Source organism: Carassius carassius, chromosome 42 (genome assembly GCF_963082965.1).
Source record: "Carassius carassius chromosome 42, fCarCar2.1, whole genome shotgun sequence".
NCBI lineage: Eukaryota > Metazoa > Chordata > Actinopteri > Cypriniformes > Cyprinidae > Carassius > Carassius carassius.
The window spans coordinates 6,017,837-6,036,225 of record NC_081796.1 but is presented as its reverse complement, the minus strand read 5'-3'; the positions used below and the strand labels follow the sequence as shown (position 1 = coordinate 6,036,225).

Here is an 18,389-nt window from a genome sequence, read left to right as displayed (position 1 = left end):
AGAGTAATATATCTGAAGATTGCTAACCATTAGTAATCCCACTTATTTTAGGCTACGTTCACACTGCAGGGCTTAATGCTCAATTCCGATTTTTTTGAAAAAAATTGATTTTTTTGCAAGGCCGTTCACATTTTCAATTAAATGCGACCTTTTGTGATCTCCTGTGTGAACGTGAAATGACCCAGAAGTGACCCGCATGCGCAGAAGAGTACTCAACGGCCAATGACTTCACTCGTTGTTTGCGGAAGTAGCTAACGTTGAACATGGATGTCAACATCAGTGTAGTCAACAGCGGAGCTCTTTTTGCAATATTAAAGTTATTTTCCCAACGGAGCCAGCACAATTACAATCTTCTCGTTTTAAGAAGAAAATTAAAAAGAAGGAGGAGAGCAAGGTTTTTGGCCATGGCGTTTTGTGGAGCAGTGTTAGCAACGTCGGTATAGAGAAATGTGTGGGTGCGCAGCCAGAAGTGGTGGGATACTGATGTGAGTGGCTTCACTAATACAGAATTCATCAGTTTATCTTCTCGTTCCCACCTACTTCAACGCAGAATTATGATGTTTGTAGCGTATCAATGACGTACGGGTCGGATACATGTGGCCTGGCTGTTCAGACGGAGGTCGCATTTCAAAAGATCGGATACGTATCGGATTTAGGACCACATACCCAAGTGGCCTGGGTCACATTTGAAAAGATCGGATCTGTGTCGTTCAGACTGTCATGAAAAGATCAGATACAGGTCGCATAGGGGCAAAAAAATCGGAATTGGGTCGTTTCAGCCTGCAGTGTGAACGTAGCCTTAGTCATGAATGTCTGATCACATGGCATTTTTGCTTTTTCAAGTGCTTTTGTCCAGAACTGAGTGTCCATAAGCGAAGATGGCTTCCATTGAATGTGCGAGCTTAAAGGTTGTTGAAATAAACAACTGCTAATGGACAGACCTCCTCAAATCAACCAATTAGACCACATTAACCTCTCTACTGCCCCATCATGTTTCAAGAACCCATAGTGTTTATGTTATGTTAACACTGGTGAATATGTAGAACTTTAGTTTATTAATTTTTCCTTTCAGAAACACACAATTATGGTATAATCATATGTCATGTTGAGAAAGCACCTATAGTTTTTGGAATCAAATCATCTCAAGGGTCACTCACAGCAATCTGTCTGAAGCTCTTATGCAGCATGGCCACCAGGAGTTTAGTTAGAACAATGACCACAACAATGTTGTAGGTACCGACGATAAGAGCACCAACAAATGGCCGCAGCTCATCTGTGTAGCTGATCCTTGTAACAAACAGAGCCACATGTGCCAGGGAAAAAATGTACCAGAAGAGGGCGTAGCATGTACCCATAAACCTGGAGAAAGATTAAGATAAATGATTAAGGGAAATGATTTGATCAGAACAGACATCTCACATTGTTTTCATAGTCAATGTGGAACCTTGCATCTTTAGAACAATGATTCATGGCCCCGTCCCAAATCGGACCTTAAACTATCATGGTCTTCCTCTGAGTCCACACTTTCATGATGTAATGCAGCTTTGAATGTCGGGCAAAAGTTAGTCCACTCTGTGCGGGCTCAGCGACCCAGATGCACAGCAGCTGCAATGGGGGCACTCACAAGCACCATTATGAAAGCTAAAATGACAAATGGGACACCCTATGGTCTCATGGACTTAACGGGGACACACATGTGGTGGCCATTGCAAGTCCACAAGACCACAAGTGCACATGAAGTGAGCCACTTAGGACAGAGTCTATGTCACAGAAACCTAAAAACTGCTTTCTGTCAAAAATCCATTTCAAATGAGTCTTATCATGAGGAAGAACTCAAAATTAAAAACTTCCTCCCTAATCCAAGAAAAACGTTTACTGTAAAAAAGTAATTACTAATTTTGAAAGAAAAATGCATGATATGACCCCTTTGACTTTTATTTTAGCACCTTTTAGGAAAGAAAACACGAGTCTTAGAGTAAAAGAGAAAAAAAAATTATCTTTAAATTCTCTGGTTAGTGTAAATGAGATAAAATACAAAGTACGTGTGAAAGGTGTCGCTGCTCTGCTCTCGACAGAAGATGCCCTCACAGTCCTTGGTTATATTTTTGGTGCTGGAGATATCCTTGTCTTTTCCATACAGTTGTGTCAGGCCAATGGTGAAAGAGATGAGTACGAGCAGGAATAAGCCAAGAAATTTCCCAAACTCTTGTAGCATCTGGCCCATGGAGATCTGCAATGACAAATACACCATCCCTTCTAAGTTACATATGGAGATACCATAGAGATCTGTAGAAAGGTTCATAACAAGAAACATTCCAAGTTAAATACAACTGAAGATGAACTGACATCATGCATGCATTGTGTTGATTACCACAGAAAATCATTTTGACTCATTCCTGTTTGGAGAAGAGAGAAACCTGGCAGCACTGAAAATATTTTTTATTTGGTTTATTAGTTTTGGCTCATTTGTTAGTAGTCCATATAAAAACACACAGTAAATTTAAAATTCCAATGAATACATTTAAAAAATGAAGATAAATCTGCAATCTGCTTTTTTTTTTTAGTCTGAAAACAATTTAGTATACTTACATCTAATTAAATATGATTATTGCATGGCTTAAGAATATATATAAATATATATATATATATATATATATATATATATATACAGGGGCGAAAATCTCATCTAAATGTTGGGGGAGACAATAAACATAACATTTCTCACAAGCAAGTTTTGAAGGGGACACCAATAAAACAGGCAAAATTGTACTTAAGGATATGTGTACAGAGAGGAAATGTCACGCTGTCTGGTCTCTGTTTCCCTGAGTCTCCACTAGTGGTCTCACTTCCCCATAGGCACCTCACCGAAGGCACTACAATTCCCATAAGCCTTGTCCCTTCATCACAGTAATTGCACTCCTGTTAATTGCACTCAGGTGTCTTCACTTGATACTCATTACCCTGCCTATATTTACCGGTCTTTTTCTGTTTGTCTTCATGGAGTCCTTTCTTTCCGTGACCCAGTTTCCTCGCCTTCCGAGTTTCCTGTTCCTGTTCCTCCCCTGTTTGTTTATTGTTGGATTCTGATTTGGATTACCCATTAAATACCACACTGCATTTGGATCTCTCGTCTCATCTGTTTCTCTGTGTTCCGATCGTAACAGGAAAGCCTTACTATTGCATGGAGGCCGTTTCATTATCCTTCTTCTCAAAGTTTCTTTCTGGTTCAATGAAAAAGCTGACTAAATTGACCAAAACATTCTTCAAAACATTTTTTTTTGCAATGTTTTTGAAGTTGTTTACACAATCAAGCCACCAAAATACAATGGAATTTGAACTTAACTTCAACTTTTATTTATTTATATAGCACATTTAATAGCAATGTTGTTGCTTCACAGTTATAATTAAAACATGCATATATAAAAACATTTGCGATGCCTAGCAAAATGAAGGCATACACACTCTTAGACATACTGTACACCCTCACACAACTGTATAGTGAGATCGGTATAGACGTGAAAGAGAGGGGAAAAAACAAAAAATAATTTATTACGTCAATGACTGATTTGTTCAAAAAGTGGATTCACTCAGTTAGGAAACACCTCCTCAGTGTGTTTCTCAAAATTAGTGCTGTTACTGCTGTAGCTTAGTTTTCAACTTTTTTCGTTGGTGAAATAGAGCTAAAACAGGCAATATGGTGCCTAAAATGCACTTAATATTAACTTCTTGTTTATTCAATTTTTATAAAAATGTTATGCTAATATCTGGAGAACAACTGCAGTCTTAGTATGATGTTATATTAGATTAACTATATTAAATTAAATAAACCTACCGGTGGTGGCTCGTGGATTTTAAAATAGAGGAGGCAAACTAATTGTATTGGTCTGGGGATCCCTGCTGATTGTTATTATTATTATTTGCTTAACCACTTTAAAATGCCTTTTTGGTGGCTTTTAGTCAGAAACCATAAAGAAAATATATTCAATATCGATACTCATTATAAATATTTGGTAAATTATCCGCCCAGCCGCTCCGGGAGACGTTCAAACCATAGACTGTATAAAAACAGGTTCAAACTAGCACGTAATTTATGTCTCTATGATGGTTGGTTGATATTCCAGAAGGGAGGCTAGCATCCTCTATGATGTCACTTTTCTCAGCACTCCTCAGCGCTGAAAGTGAACACTCGATGCTGATTGGTTCCCCTGCCTCCCCCCTCCCCTTCCCCTTCTCTTTTACTTAGCGGTGTAATTACATCAGCAGACTCGGCACATTCGCGATAGAAAAGCGGAGCTTTCATGTAATGGTATTACAACTGTGAAATTACAAACAAAAATATATACATTCTGAGACATGAACTGAAATGAATTTTATTAACATTAAATCTTCCTCATTTTCACCTCAAAATTGGGGGGAGACTGTGCCTCATCCAAAGAGCCGCCACTGAAACCGACTAAATCATAGTGAACACGGGAAAAACTAAATGCGCACCCGCACTAATCTAATCTAACGTACAAGACTTGTATATGCGTACACTATGGGTGTGTGTAAGACGTTATTAAACAAGCTAGGTGAACACCTGTATAAAACAAGGATAAACGTTATAATCGCTAACAGCGCAGACTACATCGGTGACAAAAGTAATGGTAAATTGGTACACAATTATATTTTTTGTTATTTATTAATGACTTATTGATTTATTAATGACTCAGCATCATCTACTATATTAAAGAGAAAATAATCACGTCATCCAATGTTTAATGTGAATAAAGTATGCTTGACTTATGGAGTTCAACAACTACTGAAACACATTGTTTTGTCGCACCGGACCGGACTGTGTGTTAGTGATGTCCGATTCGTGAACAAATCATTCAATTTAACCGGCTCTTCTTAGTGAACCGGTTGAACCAGTTCACCAAATCGAACTGAATCATTTGAAACGGTTCACGTCTCCAATAAGCATTAATCCACAAATTACTTAAGATGTTAACTTTTTTAACGTGACTGACACTCCCTCTGAGTCAGAATAAACCAATATCCCGGAGCAATTCATTTACTCAAACAGTACACTGACTGAACTGCTGTGTAGACCGAACTGAAGATGAACACCGAGCCGAGCCAGATGACGACCGAACACGCCCACTGCTGGAGCAGTTCTCGTTCTCGAGTCAAGAGCCGGTTGCATCGGTTTTCGGATCACCAGTACACTGAACTGAGAATCGTTTCTGTCGGATGCGTCCGATTTGAGAACCGATGAGCTGATTCTCGTTCTCGAGTCAAGAACCGGTTGCATCGGTTTTCGGATCACCAGTACACTTAACCGAAAAGCGTTTCTTTCGGACGCGTCCGATTTGATAACCGATGAACTGATGCTACTGCGCATGCGTGTAAAGTATGTCGGAAAGTGTGATAAAAGATCTATATACATTTTTATTATTATTATTATTTTTTTTAAGATGAATGTTTCTAATCTGTATATTGTAGATTATGTATAGGCCAGAGGGGTTTTCAGGGAAGTTGGACAATAATTAAGAACTCTTAAGACTCTATGTTTAATAGGAATAAGGGATGATTTATGAAATATGTGTAACGTTACTGTATTTATAGTTAATGATGACACATTCACAAATTGAGTTTGTAGTAAACAGAACATGAACACGAGTAGAGCAGCTGAATAAACTGAACTGCAGCACGTGCCGGTTAGAGTGATTCTCGTTCTTGAGTCAAGAACCGGTTGCATCGGTTTTCGGATCATCAGTACACTGAACCAAAACCGTTTCTTTCGGACGTGTCCGTTTTGAGAACAGAGGAGCTGATGATACTGCGCATGCGTGATTCAGCGTGAAGCCGACTGACTCACAGCGCGTCTGAACCGAACTGATTCTTTTGGTATTTGATTCTGAACTGATTCTGTGCTAATGTTATGAGCGTGGGTAAAATGAGGGCTTGAATGAAGGGGCAATCTGGCGAAACGTAAGTTCATTTAATAACAAATACATCGCAATGGTTTATGTATAGTGGTTTCTGCGCTGATGACACCTAATTTGTTTACTTTATATCTTCAAGACTTAAATCCTCATATGCAAATTATTGCTGTTACTGTATTTGGGTGCGTTGTTGCTAAACTTAATTGTAAACTTTTCATGATTATGAGGTTTTTAACTGACTAAAGTTATGATTACTGACTTTATATATTTGAATGTTTGATAGACGTGACGCCATTTCGTCATCGCCAATGACGTCATTACGTCGAGCATAAAAGAACCGGTGAACCGTTTTTTTCAACCGGTTTATTGAATCGAACCGTCCGAAAGAACCGGTTCGCGGAAAAGAATCGAACTTCCCATCACTAGTAGCTATGTGTCGGTGGTGGTGAGGTAAAAGGGGAACAGGCAGTGGACCAAAGCAATGTGAGGCAAAGTAGGGGGAACTCGAGATGTTTAAAACTTTTTTTTGTTGTTGCTCCTTTTGCATTTGTATTGTTTTACTACTTACACAATTAGTTTAACTATATATCATTATATTATTAACAATACACATATTTCAGTTATATTTTAGGGGGGACAACCCTCAGATAGGGCGGACCCCCCCAACCCCCCGCGATTTCCGCCTATGTATATGTATATGTATATGTATATGTATATGTATATATATATATATATATATGTTACAAACACACCAGGTTCCACCTCCACACAATCACAATGCACACCCTCACCGGAGTTCTAAATCACATCCACCTGATCCTCATCACCAGCCTATCACCGCAGCACCATATAAGCCACACACGCACTCAAACATTGTCCGTTCACGTACGCGACAAGATCATTCCTGTATGCTTACTATAAGGATTAACTCCTCTTCTACTCTCTCCAGCGATTCTCTACGAAGACCCAGTTCCCCAAGTGTGCGTGTGTGTGGCTCACCGTCCCTCCAAGAAGTCTTCACCCTACCTTTACAGATCCATCCTCATTGTCACTCATCACTACCTGCTCCTCTGCTTGTGTCTGTGTACAATAAACATCTTCATTCTGTTACTCCTCAGCTTCCCGAGTGATCCGTAACAATATATATATAGAGGCCAATTGGGGGTAATGGAAGTGGAACATTTCCAATTAGCTGCATTAAGCGAACCTAACCTAGTATACTACACACATACAGTAGATTAACTTTTTTAATGTGCCTGCCTCTATCTGTGTTTAGATTCCACTGGCCTTTCCAGAATGGGCTGAGGTAAGGGACAAGATGAATTACTTGAGTCAAGTCTGACCAGTGAACCACAATTTTCTGTACTGTGTGTTTACTTTGAGACATTGCCAGGATTTTGTTTTATTTATTATTAATATTATTATTATTTTTTATACCCACATTAATTTAATTCATTTTCTTGTCACTCTTTTTCCACATCATTTTCCACATCTAATATCTTTCAACCTTTTTTGAACCATGGTATTTGCAGTAGCAATTTTAAACTTATGTCTCTGATATGAAGTCAAAAATCCAACCTTAAATACAACTCAAAGAATTATTATATTTTTTTTTTGAGTATTCTATTTAAAGCCTAATTAGAAATCACTTTCAGTCCACATCTGCCTGCTTTAAGAGTGCTGATATTGTATATAACAGCACTGGAAAGTTTCACTGTTTATAAAGTTCATGAATTGGGTTATGTAAGTTTCATAAGTAATAATACATATATGTAAATTAATTTTGATGTGATATCCAGACAATCTATTTTAAATATATAATTTTATACTATTATTGTATTTAAGTATTGTTTATTTCTGACTGACATCTTTGCAAATGTAAAATTGCTGGCTAATATTAAACATGAATTCAGTAAGATTGTCATTTACATCGGCACTAATGATGTTTAACTTCGCCAGTCGGAGATTACTAAAAATAACATTGAAGAGTTGTGTGAAATTGAAACTACGTTGTCAAGCACTGTAAACTGTTCTGGTCCCCTCCCTGCTTAAGGCGGGCATACACGGTGCGATTTTTGCTGTCGTAAGGGTTCGCATGTGATTTTTTTCAATAGTGTGGAAATCGCGTGTGCTCGTATGGTCGCAGCTCATATCATGAGCGAGGAATTATTGACCAAGAGGATAAATTTAATAAAAAAAAATTTATAAAGAAAAGAGGATAAATAACTATTGACCAAGAGGATAAATTAGCTGAACTCTGGCAGGAACAGCAAGTGCTGTATGATGTTTCTAGCAGCGTGTACCATGACTTTTAATTCTCTCTCTCTCTCTCTGTCTCTCTCTCTCTCTCACACACACACACACACACACACACACACACACACACACACACACATGCGTGCTTATGTAGTTTACGGGGACTCTCCATAGACATAACGGTTTTCTATACTGTACAAACTGTATATTCTATACCCAAACACTACCTCACTATCCATCATGGAAAAATGCATTTTAAAAATTTCAATTAAACACAGTTTAGTATTTTTTTTAACCCATTTGGTTTACGAGGGCACAGGAAGTGTCCTCATAAACCATGTTTACATTGTAATATGTCATTATAGATATTTGTGTCCCCATAAACCATATACAAGAACACGCACACACACACACACACACACACACTAGGGTGACCAGACGTCCCGGTTTCCTGTTGCTAAAAAAAAACCTGTATGTGTAGGAAACAGTCACAGCTCGTATCAATATTTTATATGCAGTTATGAGAGAGGGATAGCAGTTATTGATATTTGAAGCAGCACTGCACAGAATGATCGCTGTATGACATCTATCTATCTATCTATATGCATATATATATATATATATATATATATATATATATATATATAGAGATACATATATATATATATACAGTACAGACCAAAAGTTTGGACACACCTTCTCATTCAAAGAGTTTTCTTTATTTTCATGACTATGAAAAGTGTAGATTCACACTGAAGGCATCAAAACTATGAATTAACACATGTGGAATTATATATGGAATTATATACATAACAAAAAAGTGTGAAACAACTGAAAATATGTCAAATTCTAGGTTCTTCAAAGTAGCCACCTTTTGCTTTGATTACTGCTTTGCACACTCTTGGCATTCTCTTGATGAGCTTCAAGAGGTAGTCACCTGAAATGGTCTTCCAACAGTCTTGAAGGAGTTCCCCGAGAGATGCTTAGCACTTGTTGGCCCTTTTGCCTTCTGTCTGCGGTCCAGCTCACCCCTAAACCATCTGGATTGGGTTCAGGTCCGGTGACTGTGGAGGCCAGGTCATCTGGCGCAGCACCCCATTACTCTCCTTCTTGGTCAAATAGCCCTTGATGCCTTCAGTGTGACTCTACAATTTTCATAGTCATGAAAATAAAGAAAACTCTTTGAATGAGAAGGTGTGTCCAAACTTTTGGTCTGTACTGTATATATATATATATATATAAGGTGCATCTCAATAAATTAGAATGTTGTGGAAAAGTTCATTTATTTCAGTAATTCAACTGAAATTGTGAAACTTGTGTATTAAATAAATTCAATGCAGACAGACTGAAGTAGTTTCAGTCTTTGGTTCTTTTAATTGTGATGATTTTGGCTCACATTTAACAAAAACCCACCCATTCACTCTCAACAAATTAGAATATGGTGACATGCCAATTAGCTAATCAACTCAAAACACCTGCAAAGGTTTCCTGAGCCTTCAAAATGGTCTCTCAGTTTAGTTCACTAGGCTACACAATCATGGGGAAGACTGCTGATCTGACAGTGCAAGTGCAAGTCTGCAGCCAGACCCTTCTCTCGGTTTTCGGATCACTAGTAGTGATGGGAAGCTCGGTTCTTTTCGGCAAACCGGTTCTTTCGGACAGTTCGATTCAATAAACCAGTTGAAAAAAATGGTTCACCGGTTCTTTTGCGCTCGACGTAATGACGTCATTGGCGATGATTGCCCTTGATTCAAGCCTTCGGTTTACCCGGGCTCATAACATTAGCACAGAATCAGTTCAGAATCAATCATCAAAAGAATCAGTTCGGTTCAGACGCGCTGTGAGTCAGTCTGCTTCACCCTGAATCACGCATGCGCAGTATCATCAGCTCCTCGGTTCTCGAATCGGACGCGTCCGACAGAAATGGTTCTCGGTTCAGTGTTTGAATAAATGTTGAATAAATTATTAATTATTATTGTTCTGTGTAGTTTGAAGAGAAACATTGTTTAATCTTTATCCCGGATATATATATTTTATAATCAGGAAGAGGGTGGGGGGGTCAAATCAAGTGCAGGGTTGGGCAAGACACCAGACCATCACATATTGCACAGCAGGCATGCAAATCTGGGTTACTCAATACTAATCACACTAATTCAGACAATTACTGTAGTTACATACACCATATTACTACTTGAATTAAAATTTAAACATTCAGTTTGACAACTCAACTCTTGCCCTCACAAAGAAAAAAATAAAAGGAAATTCCTCAGACATGTATCTAGAGGTGAAGTAAGTGTTTTCCACTTGCTATCTTTACTTGGGGAGATTTACTGGACACGCTTATCCAAACAATGAAGCAGCAGGGAACAAACGTCTGACTATTTGTTCTTCTGGCTTCCCAGTAAACAATCTGCTGTGTTCCTTGTCATTCTTGTATCTGCACATCAAATGTTTGTATGTTAGAAGGAGTAAAAGAGAAAGAATTAAAGCATGTGGGTCATTCCATGCATTTACATAAAACCAGTAATACAAGGCACTTTCCTCTAAATAATTTGCATGTGGAGTGTGTCAATTATTCAGTCCATTACAGCTGAGTGTATGTGTTTGTGTGCATATGAATCATTCCGACCACACTTGTTGAGATAATTACTTTTCCATACACCAGCACCAAGTCAGTCTAAGAGCATGTGTAAGAAAGCAACGAACTACACACACATGCACTCAGGACTGACATGGTCTTACTCATGCCAAATACTGGAGAAAAGCATTGCTGTATTATGCAATCTCTCTGAAACTACTGCAGAAAGATTCCTGCCAAAGACAGAGAGCTGCTGAAGCCGGTTGCACAGGATGACTCTAACAAAATTATTTACATATCATCCTGCAGCTCAACTAGAAGTGCATGGCATTAGCATTGCCAAAGGCATGGGTTCAAAAAAGGCAGAGCTATACTGAACAGCTGAACAAACAGATGCATGCTTTCACAGTTAGTCTTTCATCGTTCTTCAAGATACAATAAAATGTTACTTTAACAAGTGTGTGAGTGCTGAATAATAGAATTATCAAAGGCCAATACAAGACGCGCTACAGGTCACCCACCACAGTGGCTGGAGGCAAAATGAGGTTTCTTTATTGGCATCTGTGCTTCCACAAAGAAACTTCAACATCCACAGGACCTTTCCATTGGGGAAAAGGTACTTTATAGTAAAAAAGGGTTCTTTTTCATATAAATGTCCTTCACATTCACACTAAGAAAAAAATGGTTGTTTTAAGAACTGATCAATGAAAGGTTATTTGGGAAACCCCAAATGAGCCTTTTAAATGGCATCATTGCAAAAAAATAATAAATAAAAACCTTCCGGAAGAAGAAAGTACCTGCATTTGACAGGTGGTGGATGTGACTTCATGAGATTCACTTCCACACTTTAAATGGGACATTTCCAGCAATAAATCCCTATAAATTGGAGATGAAACCTCTGTGAAAAAAAATCCAAGAACTGATCCAAAAACACAAATTTGTAAAAGAAGAACTGAGAGAAATGAAAACAAACATTTGCAACACTAAAGAGATATAAATGAGAGAACTCTCTCAGTGTTATCACTACGACTGCTGGGCATTATGTAACAGAAGAAAAAGCTTCAGTGCAAACACTCCATCGGTAGTGACAGTGAATTGATAAGAAATGCAGACAGAGGATGTTGTGATTACCTGTAAAGGCCCCAAGATGGAGCTGGTGGTGTACATGAAGAAGAGACGGAGATAGCTCAGAACATTGGCGAATGCAAAAAGGCCTTCAGCAACCAAGAGGGGATGAAATGCATCCCAGTTTTTCCTTGCCTCTTCCCCAACATTTTTAAACTGAAGAAGAACAAAGGAAATGCTAAATTATGTAATTTCTACATACATACCTCAACAAGAATTTTCATTCTAGAGTAAACTAGTCTTTTCAAATTAATTGGAAAAGGCCTCAGAATGAAATTCTGGATAGGGATTATACCTTGCTGTGAGCCACCACTTTTAGGGCAAAAGTGGCCAAATAAAGCGAGTTCATGACAAAACTCAGCTGGTTCCGTGACTCTTCCAGGAAGTCCTCCAATCCTTCATACCATAGACGTTTCACATCACACCACACCATGCCTATGGAGAGATGAATTTGCTATCAGAATCAGCACCAAGACAGTCCTTACTGGTGTGAGTTTTCAGTCAACTGTCAGGAAGAATTTAACTCAAAGAAACAATACCTGTCAGAGAAGATTTATGGATGTTATTGGATGTTATTGGATGTTATTGGATGTTAAAGAAAGAAAGAAAGAAAGAAAGAAAGAAACAAAGAAAGAAAGAAAGAAACAAAGAAAGAAACAAAGAAAGAAAAACGTATTAATGGACATGATTTGAAAAGCTTAAATGGTTGCATTGGAAACAATTTGAAACTGTAACCAAACAAAATTTTACTGAAAGCTGTTATTTTATTATTATTATTATTATTATTATTATTAATATTTTTTTTTTTATCAGTCAAATTCAGAACACATCCTGATTAGATATATGGCTTTGATTTTCTTGCAGTTTTAGAGTAAAACATATATTTCATATAAAATTTGTAAATTGTATTTTTGTGCATTTTTCACAATAATAAACTTTTTTCAAATCTGCAATAATTTGTAGAGTGAAGTGACTTCTTTAAAAAGAGTAATAAATGGTAATAAATGGATCATACCTATTCCATAAATATAATATAAATCCCCTAAAAATACAAAATATATGTATAAAATGATCAAACTAAAATATAGTCTATTCATTTAATTAAATGAATGAATAAATGAGTAAATAAATACATACATAAATAAATAAATAAAAAATATATAATTTTTGACCGCCAGGTAAACAGGGTTAAATGCACATTAGGCACTATGTTCCGTTTAAAAAAATATTTCTTTTATTTTGTTTAAAGAAATAATTAATCCAAAAAGGAAAATTCTGCCATTAATTATTCACCCTCATATAGTTTCAACCCCATAAGACCTTTGTTAATCTTCAGAACACAAATTGAGATATTTTCCCAGCTGCTGGAACTAGTGCTGAGAATGCTGCAGCACCTCCTGCCAACAACTGTTTTACTTCACTGGAATTTAAGATGACATGGCTTGATTTTTTCTACATTTTAAAATTTCTACATTTGTTCATAAAATTATTCTATAAAGATTGACTTTTGGATCAGAGAGCTTTTTGGTCATTGGATCAGAGCGATCACACTGATTTGTCTATTTTAGCTTCTAAATTTGCTCAGCACTATTGGTTTGAAGCGCTGTCAGTGCTTTTTAAAAAGCCTTTTTAAAAAGCCTTTTTTACCATGCCAATAAAGCTTCTTGAATCTCAATTTGCCAGCAGCTGATTGCGATGCAGATTATTTTCAAACAGAAGGAAGATAACAACTTGACCACAGACCATCTCTGTTCCTGGTATGTAAACACTCTGGTATGCCCTGGTCACATGAGCCAATATTTATTGAAATTGAAAAAGGTTAGAGAAAAACGTACCGTGCCATGGTATAACAGTAATACTCACTCTCTCAAGAAAGTAACTCGTAGTCTTGAACGCAAATGGAGAAAAACTAACTTGGAAGTTTTTAGAATTGCATGGAAAAACAGTATGTCCAGCTATAGACAGGCTATAAAAACTGCTAGGGCAGAGCATATCCACAAACTCATTGAAAATAACCAAAACAATCCAAGGTTTTTATTTAGCACAGTGGCTAAGTTAACAAATTACCAGACGCCACCTGATTCAAATATTCCACCAACGTTAAATAGTAATGACTTTATGAATTTTTTCACTGATAAAATAGATAACATTAGAAATACAATAGCGAATGTAGATTCTACAGCGTCTAACACTTCAGTTTCATCCATCGCACCCAAAGATAAACTGCAGTGCTTTACAACTATAGGACAGGAAGAGCTAAATAAACTTATCACTGTATCTAAACCAACAACATGTTTATTAGATCCTGTACCCACTAAATTACTAAAAGAGCTGTTACCTGTAGCCGAAGAACCGCTTCTCAATATCATTAACTCGTCGTTATCTTTAGGTCACGTCCCAAAACCATTCAAGCTGGCGGTTATCAAGCCTCTTATTAAGAAACCAAAACTAGATCCTAGTGTACTGGCAAATTATAGGCCTATTTCAAATCTTCCATTTATGTCTAAAATTTTAGAAAAAGTTGTGTCTGCTCAATTGAGCACCTTCCTGCATAAAAATGATCTGTATGAAGAATTTCAGTCGGGTTTTAGGCCCCACCATAGCACAGAAACTGCACTTGTTAAAATTAAAAATGACCTGCTCCTTGCGTCAGATCAAGGCTGCATCTCATTTCTAGTCTTACTTGATCTTAGTGCTGCGTTCGACACCATAGATCATGACATACTCATAGATCGATTACAAAACTATACAGGTATTCAAGGGCAGGCTCTAAGATGGTTTAGATCCTACCTGTCCGATCGCTACCATTTTGTTTACTTAAATGGGGTGTCATCTCATTTATCATCAGTAAAATATGGAGTGCCACAAGGATCCGTCCTAGGTCCCCTTCTATTTTCAATATACATGTTGCCCCTTGGTAATATTATTAGAAAATACGGAATTAGCTTCCACTGCTATGCTGATGATACTCAGCTATTTCCCAATTATCTAAGCTAACAGAGTGTGTTAAAAATGTAAAAGATTGGATGACAAATAATTTTCTCCAATTAAATTCGGATAAGACAGAGATATTAATTATTGGACCAAAAAACACTACACAGAATCTTGTAGATTACAATCTGCAACTAGACGGATGTACTGTTACTTCCTCTACAGTCAGAAATCTGGGTGTTATATTAGACAGCAATTTGTCTTTTGAAAATCATATTTCCAATGTTACAAAAACTGCATTCTTCCATCTTAGAAACATTGCCAAGCTACGAAACATGTTATCTGTTTCTGATGCAGAAAAGCTAGTTCATGCATTCATGACCTCTAGACTGGACTATTGTAATGCACTTCTAGGTGGTTGTCCTGCATCTTCAATAAACAAGCTACAGGTAGTCCAAAATGCAGCAGCTAGAGTCCTTACGAGGTCAAGAAAATATGATCATATTACCCCAATTTTACAGTCTCTGCACTGGCTACCTATTAAGTTCCGAATCAGTTACAAATTATCATTACTTACCTATAAGGCCCTAAATGGTCTAGCTCCTGCGTACCTAACTAGCCTTCTACCACGCTACAACCCATCACGCACCCTAAGGTCACAAAACGCTGGACTTTTGGTAGTTCCTAGGATAGCAAAGTCCACTAAAGGAGGTAGAGCTTTTTCACATTTGGCTCCCAAACTCTGGAATAGCCTTCCTGATAATGTTCGGGGTTCAGACACACTCTCTCTGTTTAAATCTAGATTAAAAACACATCTCTTTCGCCAAGCATATGAAAAATGTATCTTTTAAATTGTGAGTGTAGTTGCATCTGATCAAATGTGCATTTTTATTCTTTAGCTTGTGTTAAACTAATTTTACTTTGTTGGAACATCAGCTATGCTAATGATGTCTCTATTTTGTTTCTATGTTTTGCTAGGATTTACACAAGCTCCAGTCTGGATCCAGAACACCTGAGAAGAGATGATGCTGACCCTCAGAGGACCCCAGATGATCCTAACCTTGAATCAAGAACAGAACTAAATAATTATTGCTACATGTGTGACTGCATCATATGATAACTATTAAATAATAATATTGATAGTTCATCGTCTAGCTGACTACGTCTTGTATTATTATTATTATTTTTTATTTTTTCTAAAATCCTGTCAAACGTGCACAAACTACTAGCTACTACTAAATATTGTAGAAACATAATTTTCTGTAAAGTTGCTTTGTAACGATTTGTATTGTAAAAAGCGCTATACAAATAAACTTGAATTGAATTGAATTATTATGATGACTTTCGTCTGACTGATCATGCTGTAGCTAGTATGAGTAGCAAAATACTTTCTCTGTGTCCAGATGTAACTGCAATAATAAAAACTGACACTTCAAATCAACATTTAACTGTCAACTTTTACCAAAATATAATCTTTAATAGAATATATTAGAATAGAATGAGCTTTTATTGCCAGGCATGTTTAGACATACTAGAAAAAATTTTTTTGTGAAAGAAGCTACCACAGTTTAACAGAATGACAGTAAAAAAAGAAATAAAAAATAGAACAAGTAAACAAGGAATAAAAATATACAAATTGACAATTGTATAGCCGACGAATTCGAGAAGCCTGATTTGACTACCAATCTAACAGTCGAATATTCGCAGGGCGTTATTGATTATGCCATTTTGACTATATGGGGGAACTCAAATGTCTGATTTCACATAGAACTACCAGTTCCCTTTCAATACTTCACTCGTACTGTGTCGAAGACGCATATGGGAAAAACTCATTTTTTCTCCTGAACTGAAGCCTTATTCAATCACGCAGTGAAACTGCACGGCCATTGGATCGTGCAGTGTTATTAAAACAAACCAATGGCTTGGCAGTGGTGCTGCACGAACCTATGGCAGCGAAGCCCGCCAAAGCCCGCCAAAATGGGCGGAGAATCTGGCTATATATTGGCCGCTTCGCCACAGGAATTCAGATTTCTTCTCCTTCAGCGACGACGTCACATCGCTTCGCTGATCTCCGCTGAACTGCTCGCCGTTGACACGCCTCGCACTGGAATGCGACTGCCGGTCCCCGCTGCAGATTCATCGCTTCCCTGCGGCCATCCGGTGAGAGAGAGATTTAAAAGAGCTAATTTCTCTAAAATAGCCTTTCTACGGCGTTGATGCAAATGCCGTCTCGTCATTGCAGCTCGTGCAGAGCCCCTCTGCACGCTGATGATGGGCACAGCGAGTGTGTCGCGTGCTTGTGGAAACCCCACGCTGACACAGCACTCGCGGGGAATTCATGTTCTCAGCTCCCTGAGTGTGGCGACGTCCGGGCCAGACTCATCAGTGGCGGCGAGAAGTTTGGCCTGGAAGACTTGCAGCACTGCCATGGAGTGGAGCGCCACGGCTGCTTGCCCTGCCGATGAGATCAGAGCAGCTCTTCATATGCTTTGGAAACCGCACCAGAGGGTTACCGGTCTCAAGGCAAAGGCTTTCAAAGTGGATTGTTGATGCAATCCAGCTAGCCTACTCTTCTCTGGGCCTGCAAAGCCCAAATGGAGTAAGAGCCCATTCAACGAGAGCAGTGTCTTCATCCTGGGCATGGTCTAGTGGTGTGACCATCGCAGAAATTTGTGCGGCGGCTGGTTGGAACTCGCCATCCACATTTGCTAGATTTTATAATCTAGACGTCCCGGCGCTTCATGCTAGGGTACTTTCTGTGTAAGGTTACCTTTTTGTTCCTCAACTGCATGCTCTTGGCTATTCTTTGCCCAAGACTCTAACTCTACTCGTATGCACTCGGTCCCCTTGGTACTGAGGCGATACGAACACGGGATGATCAGGCTAGGCCAGACGTAACCTCAGTAAGCTTATTCTGCTCCTAGTTGCTATTGTCATATCTTGGTTTCGCAGATCAAGTATGATTGCGTTGGTTGTCCCCCCCTTCTTAGCATGGCGTGATTGAACTGGGTTCCCATATGCGTTTTCGACGCAGTACGAGTGAAGTATTGAAAGGGAACGTACTCGGTTACTAACGTAACCTCGGTTCCCTGAAATACGGGAAAGAGTACTGCGTTCCTTGCCATGCTAAAAAGGCTGCACAACTCAGTCGTCGCTTCAGTCGAAGTAACCTGAATTCCTGTGGCGAAGCGGCCAATATATAGCCAGATTCTCCGCCCATTTTGGTGGGCTTTGGCGGGCTTCGCTGCCATAGGTTCGTGCAGCACCACTGCCAAGCCATTGGTTTGTTTTAATAACACTGCACGATCCAATGGCCGTGCAGTTTCACTGCGTGATTGAATAAGGCTTCAGTTCAGGAGAAAAAAGGAGTTTTTCCCATATGCGTCTTCGACGCAGTACTCGTTCCCGTATTTCAGGGAACCGAGGTTACGTTAGTAACCGAGTACAATTTCTCCCAATAAGTTAATATACAGCCTATTATGATGAAGCTGTAAGAATCTGAAAAGAAAGAAGCTTCAAATGTATATTTTAAAGTGCGTGAATAAATGCTACCACCCCTATAGATTTATGTT

The 18,389-nt window shown here is 38.4% G+C and overlaps 1 protein-coding gene across 3 annotated transcripts in view; it reads right to left on the bottom strand.

The window, feature by feature from the left end:
• LOC132124050 (short transient receptor potential channel 1) overlaps window positions 1-18,389 on the bottom strand; it is a 36,791-nt gene that overhangs the window by 4,834 nt on the left and 13,568 nt on the right. For all 3 annotated transcript variants that reach the window (XM_059534807.1, XM_059534808.1, XM_059534809.1), the window contains 4 exons: window positions 12,182-12,321; window positions 11,893-12,042; window positions 2,043-2,230; window positions 1,158-1,359 (listed from right to left, as the gene is read on the bottom strand). In XM_059534807.1, the coding sequence (XP_059390790.1) occupies window positions 1,158-1,359; window positions 2,043-2,230; window positions 11,893-12,042; window positions 12,182-12,321 (680 nt within the window). The remainder of the gene's footprint in view (window positions 1-1,157; window positions 1,360-2,042; window positions 2,231-11,892; window positions 12,043-12,181; window positions 12,322-18,389) is intronic.